This window comes from Macadamia integrifolia, unplaced genomic scaffold, assembly GCF_013358625.1.
Source record: "Macadamia integrifolia cultivar HAES 741 unplaced genomic scaffold, SCU_Mint_v3 scaffold837, whole genome shotgun sequence".
Lineage (NCBI taxonomy): Eukaryota > Viridiplantae > Streptophyta > Magnoliopsida > Proteales > Proteaceae > Macadamia > Macadamia integrifolia.
This window is the reverse complement of record NW_024870554.1, coordinates 114,958-125,517: the sequence shown is the minus strand read 5'-3', so window position 1 is coordinate 125,517 and position 10,560 is coordinate 114,958. Positions and strand designations below refer to the sequence as shown.

General features: G+C 44.8%; 1 protein-coding gene across 1 annotated transcript in view; it reads left to right on the top strand.

Moving 5' to 3' along the window:
* The first annotated feature begins 4,637 nt into the window (after positions 1 to 4,637).
* LOC122070155 overlaps positions 4,638 to 10,560 on the top strand; it is a 13,162-nt gene continuing 7,239 nt past the window's right edge. The window contains exon 1 of the mRNA XM_042634269.1: positions 4,638 to 5,506. Coding sequence (XP_042490203.1) covers positions 5,045 to 5,506 — 462 coding nt within the window. The 5' untranslated portion in view covers positions 4,638 to 5,044. The remainder of the gene's footprint in view (positions 5,507 to 10,560) is intronic.

Genomic DNA, 10,560 nt, shown 5'->3' with positions numbered 1-10,560 from the left:
CAATTCAAAAGTCTGAAGGAACGAGTTTAGGATGGGCGACCTCGTCCTAAGAAGGGCGAAGGTATTAGACCCGAAGCATCAAGGAAAGTTAGCTCCAAATTAGGAAGGGCCTTACAGAGTCACCAGGATAATACGACCAGGGTCGTATCACCTGGAGACTACGGGGAAGAAAGGGTACCCCGTTCATGGAACTCGAAAAACTTGAGAAAATTCTATCAATAGTAGTGGCGTGCACATTTACGCATTTACTTAGTCATTTTTTTACACTTAGTGTTTGCTGCTTTTTAAACACTTTCAATCTGTAGTGTTCCATCCACGAGTGTTTTGGAGGATTTTTCATATACAAGCTGGTTTACGGCAATCGATTCTGGGTAATAGTTATGGTTAAAAATGGTAAGCCTCGGTTGGGCGCTCAGGCCAAGGCTGAGCAAGCCTTTGTTGGGTGCTCAAGCCAAGGCCGAGCAGACCCGATCGAAGGTCCAAACCGAAGCTCATGGTCTTTCCCTCAGATTGGGGGCTCAGGCCAAAGCAGAGATAACCTGATCGAAAGTCCCATGTCGGTTGCGTCCCTCAACCTTCGGACGTGAAGGAAATATCCTTGGCTGGAGCCGAGTGGAAACCCGACACTTAGTGAAATTCTACTTATGAAGGAGCTTCGGCTTTCATCAGGCCAAGAAACATACTAGGGCATCCTCTGTGTTTCAGATAGCCCGAAGCGCACATTATACTTGGGGAAAAATTGGCATAAAAGCTTCGACCTTCATCCCTATCCATGGGCCAAAGGCCCCCTGGCGGTCCTATGGATTCGAGACTAAATGTTGGGAATCCAAAAAAGAAAAAGGGAATGAAGACAATACAAAAAGTAGGAAGATCCATAAGTTCAGTCATATAGGCCCGAAGGCCGAAGTTACAAAAAAGGCCCAAAGGCCAAAGTTACAAAAAAAAAGAAGGGCCGAAGGCCACCAAACTACATAAGTAGGCCCGAAGGCCGAAAAGAACACCAAAGAAGTGCCTCATGGAGCATCTGTCTGAAGGGTGGCCTCGTCCTCGGTAGGGTCGATGACATCTCAGTTAGAGTCACTAAGCCTAGGAGTTGGAGGGACCTCATGAGACAGTTGGACCCCCTCTCCCTCGCTGCCACTCTCCTTGTCGTCTGCGACCTCAGTGGCAGTTGGAGCTACGCCAATGTCCTCTTCCTCGAAGATGAGGCCGCTCCCCTTAAAAGATATCTCAGGGTGATGCTCGAGGATCCAGTTTCGAACGTCGATAGCGCCCGTGATAAACCCAGGAGTAATGGCACGCTTGACCACCTTCCAAAAGTCCTTAGAAGCCTTATAGCTTTCGACGGCTCCAGCTTCGGCTTCCTCCAGCTTTAAGGTCATCTGCTCCTCCCAGCTCCTTGAGCTTCCGATCGTACTCCTGCTAGGTGTGAAGGAGGTCGGCCTCCAGATGCTCCACCTTTTCTAGGAAGACTGTACGCTTCTTTTCGAGGGTCGCCTTCTCACGCTCGAACACCTCAAGGTCTCGGGCTAGGGCCTCGGCTCGGATAGTCAGTTGGCCCACCTAGTTCTGAGCCTGAGAGAGATTAGCACAGTTAAAAAAAATTGCGATGAAAAAGGAAAAATTCAAAACCGAAAGCCAAAGATTACCATTGCCATAAACACGCAAGTACTGGTGACCATAGCCTTGGTCCCCTGGCTTTGAGCCTCGGCAGAATCTCTAAGCAGGCTCCCCTTCTGCACAAGCTCCCGGGCAACTTGCCAGATGGATAGTGTCTCATCCTCCTCGATGAACCGACGAGGGACAAATTCGACTTCAACCCGAGATTGGCTTGCTCTCAGGCTTTGGAAATCGATACCGGGAGAAGCTGCTCGAGGAGGGGATATACCGATGCTAGGGGCTATGAGAGCCTGGGCAGCCTTAGCCGTGGGATCGTCGTCTCTGGCCTTTTTCTTTGGGAGGGCATCGGAAGCAGAAGCCCCCCTTTTCTTCTTCTTTTGATGTCTTTGTTGGGCGTATTGGGCCTTGGCTTCCCTCAGCTGGGCTTGCCTCTCGGTCGCAGCCTCCCTGGCTTCTGCTCTAGAGAGTTGCACTGCAATGAAGACGATCGAGACCAGTACGAGGAAGGGACAATCCGAAGTAAAAATAGTCTCGGGCAAACCTAGGACTCACCCGGGCTAAGCTCGAATCATAACATAAAGGCATCTGACTGGAGGCTACTGGACTCTACAGGCTGACTAAGGGTCTTGTTCTTAGCCATCAACAATGACTGCATCTGTCCCGAAGAGGGAAAGTGCAGAGTTCACATCCTTCCGATTAGGGATGTCCCAAATATTCCCGAGAGGGAACCCTTCGGGCACCCTCACAAAAAAATACTTCAACTTCCAACCATATATTGAGGTCAGGTATCGGTTCAAAAGTCAAAGATCTTTCCTAGGATAGAAGTAGTACTAGCCTGAATCCCCCTTGCTAGAACCGAGAGAGACAATTGAGGAAGAGAGGAAGGGAGAGGGGTCTCCCCATCCAAAAGAAGAAGATAATGAAGTCGAGAACCTGTTGCCACCCATTTGGGGTCAGCTGGGCTGGACAGATGCCATAGTGCTGAAACACTTGGCCGAAGAAAGGATGGAGAGGAAGCCGAAGCCCGACCTTGAAGGCATCCCGATAGAAGCAAAGCTCCTTGGGGTTTCTATAGCTATCTCCATCCTTGGGCCTCGATAGCCGAAGGATGAACTCGTCCGGGATACTATAGGAAGCACGAAGCTCCACTGGTTTGTCTTCAGTTATGGTCAACACGATATTCCTGGCCTCAATGGCCAGGGTCTCGTTTGCCTGGGGTCGGGACTCGAGAAGCCCTCCTTGATACCTTCACCGCTTAGGTCATTGGCGGTGGAAGAAGAGGAGGAACCCAAAGAAGTGGGTGTGGAGGACGAGTTTGAGAACATCCCTCGGATCCGTCTGGGGCTGTGACTCCTAGACACGGCACCCTCGAAAGACGAGGGGCCACTACCTAAAGAGCTAGACATGGACTTACTTCTAAAATTGGCCGAACAGAAGATCAAAGGAAGGTTAAGGATGAAGGACGAAAGGTCTGAGAAGTGAGGAGAAGATGACAAAATGAGAGAAAAGGGCACTATTTGTAGGCAAAGGGGCGGAGATACGACTCCCCATCCTCATTAATTGTAGTACACGTCATCCGTGCGAGATTCTCGAAGCACACTCAAGCAAAGCACACGAGCGAAGTACTAGACATCGGATCCCATACCTTTGTTAGGGGCTCAGGCCAAGGCCGAGCAGACCTGGCTGAAGGTCCACTACTCGGTTGGGAGCTCAGGCCAAGGCTGAGCAAACCTGACCGAAGGTCCACACCTCCGTTGGGGGCTAAGGCCAAGGTTGAGTAGACCTAACCGAAGGTCCACTACTGGGGAGCTCAGGCCAAGGCCGAGCAGACCTGACCGAAAGTCCACACCTCGGTTGAGGGCTAAGGCCTAGGCCGAGCAGACCTAACCGAAGGTCCACTACTTGGTTAGGAGCTCAGGCCAAGGCCAAGCAGACCTGACCAAAGGTCAACACCTCGGTTGGGGGCTCAGGCCAAGGTTGCGCAGACCTGACTGAAGGTCCAAGGCTGAGCAGACCTGATCGAAGGTCCACTACTCGGTTGGGAGCTCAGGCCAAGGCGGAGCAGACATGACCGAAGCTCCACACCTCGGTTGCATGCTCAGGCTAAGGCCGAGCAGACATGATCGAAGGTCCGCTACTCGGTTGGGTGCTCAGGCCAAGGCCGAGCAGAACTGGCTGAAGGCCCACACCTTGGTTGGGGGCTCTGGCCAAGGCCGAGTAGACCTGATCGAAGGTCTTTGTCTTGGATAGGACGAAGGCCGAAGGAGCATGTAAAAGAGAAGGAAAAGGAGGGAAGACGCGGTTATTCCCACTAAAAGGGTCTCCTAGTGGGAGTAAGGGGGCTACTGATATGCTCAAATTAGTCACCAAGTGAAGCAAGAACACGTGGCATCCAAGGAAAGGACACGTGGCGCTCAACCGAGGGATACCCACTATGACCATCACTCCGAAGATCAGAAGGAGGGGGAGACTGGAGTCCCCCTCAACTGATAGAGGCCGCGAGGACTCTAACTACGTGAGGAGGAGGAGATATCTGGATAGGGAATATTCTCCACGAAGGTAGGAAGACGTATCCCAGTAGGACTCAGAAAATGGGTAATCCTATAAGAAAGAATCCTAAAAGACAGGACGGGTAAGTCAATACGCTCACACCATTACTCCTGTGAAAACGTTGTTCTACAAGTCTCTAACTTGGGAGTCAGAGGACTAATCCCCGAGCCACATCCGGACCTCTGCCTTCTGTGCTTGTGTAGGATCGGCGCTCAATCTCATACAGATTATCGGCAGTAACAAGCAGTAAGGAGAAGGAGAAGGACTCCATTGAAGTAGACATTAGTAATCTCGTCAAAGAAGTGCCTGTAGGTGACAACGATTATGTTGGGGACAAGAATAAGGAGGAGGAGGAGGAGGAGGAGGAGGAGGAGGGGGAGGGGGAGGGGGAGGGGAAGAAGAAGAAGAAGCGAAAAATGGAGCCCGAGAAGAAAATGGGTTGTTAGGGGGATGATATTGAGTTGAAGCCCACAAAGAATATCAAGTTGAGGGGAAACAAGATGGAAAATGATGGTAAGTGCTGCGATGATATGGCTTATGATGTTAAAACTAAGGAGCCTCCGAATGAAGGTGTGTCAGTTAATGCGACAAACTCGGGATTAATAAAAATTGAGAGCAGGAAGAGGAAAAAGAATAAAAGGAACAAGGATAAAGAAAAAAATTATTTCCACGTTGGTTAACGATGGAAAAATGCAAAAAGATAATGCAAACTGTTGACTGAAAAGTGCTGGCAAAGAAGAGAGTTCTGACAGCGCAGAAATTGAAAGGGGTCAACAGAGGGATAAGAAGAAGAAGAAGAAGAAGCAGAAGAAGAAATATGACAAAATGGGCAAGGATGATGGTGGCATTAAGTCTTTGAAAATGAAAAGCTCTGATGAAGTTCTTATTGAGGACGAGAGAGGTACTGCAATTGGTAGAGAAAATTTGGAAGATAAAGGAATATGTCGGAGAAGGTAGTACGAAGAGTCAAGGTAATGCGGTTTCACATACTAAGAAGCAGAAGGTGTGTAATAAGGAGGCATTTTCTGTGGAGGTGAATAAAAATAATGACCAGAACAGGAAGAAGGCCGAGTCAGTCAAAGTTGTTTTAGTAGAAAAGGCTGATAAGGGTGATCTAAGAAGGAAAAGGACATCTAAAGGTGGCGATCATTCCCAAAATTCTAAGATTTTGGAGCCGTCAAAGAGAGTACGGTTTTCAGGTCATGTAGAGGTCTTCCCTTCACCTGATGCCACTGATTTAGTGGAGGAAGATCAAAAAAGGGATTTGGCGCAAGGCAAGCGGTTCTCGAGAGAAGAAGATGAGATGATCAAAACTGCTGTTTTAAACTACATAGAGGTAAATCTATGAACTTTAAATTGAATTATTTGTTTTCTATGAAATAGTAAATGCATTCAAATACGCATACATATTCATCAATTTGCTTGTAACCACTTTGTGATCCATTTGTAGTTGTTGAAATAGTGTTTCTGTTACTATATATAGAAACTATTTTCTTCTATGAAATTTAACCAATTAGCTAGTGTTTAACTTTTTTTAGCAGGTGGCATGTTGCATTATCCAACTTTCTTGATATTTATTGTACTACTACCCTGTACTTTTGTTTATGTTTTCATCAAAGTGGAGGTATTACATGTGCTCAACAAAGTAGAGGTCTTAAATTTTTGAGTTCCTAATCATTTGGTTTATTGAGAAAAAAATGCAGTGGATGTTGAAATTTGATATCTTAGCTAAAATTTGACCCTTGACAGGTTCACAGTAATAAAGAAGAAAGCTACATTTTTTCAATTCAATATTTTGTCCTTTTCAACTTCTGTAATGATTTACTCCCATTTAATCCTCCTTGTAGTGATTAAACCTTCTAATAAATCTACTAATACAGCTATTGTAGAAGTAGATTACACAAGGAAACTACTGCCAATGTATTACACCCCAAACAAATCAAATAGGACTCACTACTAGCCTTGACAATAATCAGAAGTGGAAACAAGGAAACAAGAGAAATAAGACCAGAAATAAACCCCCACAGAATAAAGAACAACACAGTAGCAAAGACCAGCCAAACACTCAAACCCTAGGAGAGAGAAAGTCCTGCGGCAAGGGACAGAGAAGGGTACCTGCGGCTGGACCTGTAGGGCTCTGATGGTGTTCAGATTTAGGTAGAATGTAGGCCTTAATATGAAGAGTAAAACCTCCAAAGTTGATTGACTTCTGATGGCTGGATTGAAAGTTACTCAGTTTCTTGATTTCTGACCTTGGAGAGAGAAATAAGGAGAATTCCTCAAGAACCACTTCTGGGCTTATGGACTGGCCTTCAGATGAGAATCGATTGATCCTTAGGTAGCCTAGAACACACCCTTAAAAGGGTTGGCTGAACAGATCACAGAATAGGGAGATGAGGGAGATCGATAGATCTTCAAAACTTAGACTTCATAGCTGGTCGATTCTGGTTCTGCAGGCTTTTACAGACCTGAATATTTTTGGGTTGATGATCACAGCAGATAAGGAACAATAACAGGAAATAAAAGTAGAGAAAGAGAAAGGTAACCAAGAGAATCGTGGGTGGGAGTGGATATCTAGGCCCGGGCATCTCACCCACACTATCTCGACTGTTTAGAAGCTATTGATTGCAATCTTTGTTTATTCAATTCTGAAATTCTGAGTACAAGAGGTTCTCTTTAAATAGAGGGCAGAAGCTACACTAATAGCAGTCATATTCTAACTAGGAGTTGTACTCCTACTAGGACTAACATTAGAAACCTAGATAGATTAGGTAACTAAGTAGCTACTAACTAATAGCCACTTATGGGCTTTATTACAAGTAAATCGATGGGCTCAATGGGCCTTTATTAATAACTAATAACTTAACCACTTAAGTGGACTTAAGTGGAAACCGATAGCCCTATTTGGGCTGGGCTTTCTTCCTGCGATAGCTCAGCCCAAAGTGGGGATCTACATCAACATCACATGCTGTCTAGGGACCTCTTGAACTCAGGCTAGTAGAAGTAAATGTGAGAGTGGACCATTGCTTAATTTAAAATAACTTTCTTGTGGGCTTGCCTTTGGAAGCCCCAGTAGTTTGTGATGGAGGTCGGGTTGAAAACCCATTTCTAGCTGTGGGGGACCACTGCCTGGACAATTAGACATCCAACCTGTAATCGCAATGATCCAATTGCAAGAATGGCACTCTACCAACTGAGCTATATCCCCCGGAGCCCATATTTGTCTCAGTAGAGTCTTTGAGTGGCATGTTTCGGTCATCTTCCCCATTACTTAGAAAAAGTGAGCCACCGGTTTCAGGTACAAGATATAGGCATTTTGGGCTAGAAGGAGGCAAGCAAATGAAGGGAGGCATTATGGGCCGACTACAAGAAGCAAAGCCCCAACTAGCTTGAATGGGACTCAACAAGTCGCTTATAGAAGGCCGAAGACTACTTTAGTTCAGTAAGGGGGTAATTGGCACATATTTTTTTAAGCGGCCCATAAAAACCATGTTCTGACTTCTTTTTTTTTTTTCTCTGGAGAATATCCAACAATAGTTTCCATTGAATGAATAATGGATTCGGACGAATAATGGATTCGGACCCTAAAAACAATAATGCTTTAGAATAGGCATGGGTGAAGCATACAACTCTTTGTTGTACTGTGCTCTCTAAATGTGCTTGTTCCTCCCTTCTTCCTTACCATGGCAAGTCTTTGTGAAATAACTCCGATGAGAAGAAAAAAGAAGGCGTTAAGAGACCCTCTTGGCCCAACCCTAGACACTATATAAAAGGGCTTTAGCGCTTCAACCTAAATAAGCAACGGTACTACAACACAAAGGGGCCTTTTGGCCAGCCAATCTATGGTGAAGCGCCTGAGCGCGCAACTTGCGCCTGCAATTCTTTGAAACTGGCTGCTTTTCCAAGCATCTAAAGAAGACAACTATTACTCTGATCCCTATGGTCAAGTTCCCTTCTTCTACCAATGACTTTTGACCTATCAGTTCATGTAACTTTGCCTATAAAATCATCTTCAGCCTTATTGTGGCTCAACTACAGCCACTTCTGCATAAACTGATATCCTTTAACTAGAATGGCTTCATTAAGGGGCGAGACATCATCTGTCAGACTCAGGGTAAATGGAAGATAAAGGGGCCGAAGGCCTTACCACCACGCCTATAACGAGGAGCTAAAAGAAAAAAATCGAGAAGATAAACTTCACCTCTGATGAACTAAGAGCACGTTAGCGCATCAGAATAAGCACGATCCATATTGCGAGTGAAAAGCCCCTTTCTTTTCATAAAATTTTCGTGTAAAAGACTTGAGCTCTATAAGTTAAGGTTAAGGACAAGCAGCAGCCCTATGGAGTAAGGGGGGAGCAGAATTGGTAGAAAGAGATCCAATATCCGGTCTAGAGCAAAAGAGGCTATTCCTAAAGCCAAAGACGGTAATTGCTCCCATCACTCTACTTTAAAATTGAGTGTTGATGACAAGTCCTATCACTTATAGTGCCTCAATATCTGTAAATCGGTCAATCAAATCCAAAAGAGTAAGCAAATCCATGGAACCCCCTTCACGGCTTTCTTTCTTCAGAATCCCACCGCTCTACTTCTTCCTTACCATTCCCGGCACTATTTGGCCTTACTGGAAGCTAAGCCCTTCGATCCTGCTTAGCAGCCTTTCTTTAAATTGAGTACCTTTCTTTAAAATAAGTTTTTTGGGCGCCTACCTCTAAAAGAAGATTCAGTGATCCCTTCTGACAATACAAGAAAAGAGAATAGTTGTGCCTAGTTGCCTCTGAACGGGAAGGAGATCTCCTGGATGATGGTTCAGGAGCCAAGAAAAAAAAAAGAAGCAATGGTCACCCTCTGATTTTCCAAGGTAAAAGAGCCCCTGACCAGTTCGAAACAAAAATAAATAGGCATTTGGTTCCTATAAAGGGAACCCAAGGACCATATTCTTCTCCAATCTGAGTTTTACTCAAGTCTCGAATGAATTCAAGGACATATTCGAAGAAATTCTGAAGTGCTCAATACCATTTGATTGGATAGTTGATTCAGCTACTTGTTTTTTGAAGAAACCCTCCACTTCAATTGGTCTTTTTTTATGAAAAGAAGACATGAGATAACAAATCCAGTGTTTTGCTAAGATTTCAAGTAGTTGTCCCGAATTCAAGAGGATACTTATTATGAAAACTATAGCCTACTAAGGCTAAGAGAAAGAAAAGATGGTGCACAACGCGTCAGGATAAGACTTTTGAATCAATAGTTGTAATGCCAAATGTGTCCGAAAAAGAAAAGCAAAGCAAAAGAATCATGCCCAAAAGTAGACCAACCCCTTGAACTGCTACGAAAAACACCATCAGATTTCAAAGTAGCATGATCTAATTCAAATATTTCACCAAATTGAGCGCATCTAGCATATTTTTTACAGTAGCAGGATCGCGAGCCGGGGGAGCATAGCATAGGGAGGAAAGGGAGCTAGGTCGATGGAAGAGCTAGGGGAGGCCGGGTCATTTGACAGAAATGGAAGGGTTTTTCCCGAGAGGATCATGAATTCTTGAAAAAAGAGGGGGCGACCGGGGGGGGGGTAAGGTAAGTATGGAAGGCGTGGTTCGGTTAATGCCATTTGATATGCTTATGGGTCTTCTACACGTAGGCATACCTTTATTTCTTTCTAGCTAGGGTGGGGACATGGATCTTCCATTACTCATTGGTGCTATCCTTGCCGTGAAAGAAAGCATATCCCTCGAATTTGGAGTATCCTACTTTCACGCGATTCACAGGGAGGAGGAGTACAACATTGGTGGGGATGGATTTTCATAAAGACTATAAAACTTGATAATATAAGAGTTCTTGTTACCTGAACCAAGGATTTGTTGATGATCCATGATTACAAAGTTGATCAAGCCTCTGAAACCGGACTCATTCTTCCCTCTCGATTCCTTCCATATCCTGAACCCAAACCTGAAATCTGAATGATCTAGAATTCCTTTCCAATTCCGTATATCAACTAATGGGGATAGACTGGGAGGGAAGAGATAAAGCACCCCGCTAGGTCTATGCCCATCCAAATTTTTGCATTGTGTCTTAATGGCAATATCTCTTTAGGTTGAGTAAGACGCTATATATCCATAGGTTGATCGTCTCAACGTCCTTTTCTCTTCAGTACCAGTAAAAGTAAAGTAATGTATTATTACAAATAATACTTTTCAATCAAACAACTGTTTCAAGAATTCCTTTGTTCCTATTTCGAAAGGAAAAGAGATATAGGTAATAGGAAAAATCTTCCTACCTAATTTCAATATTCTAGTCCGAACCGAGTCATTATATCAATATGAGTGTTCTATATCGAAAAGATTGACAACTATTCATTTAAAAACCATATATGTACTAAGATAGTGGTAGAAAG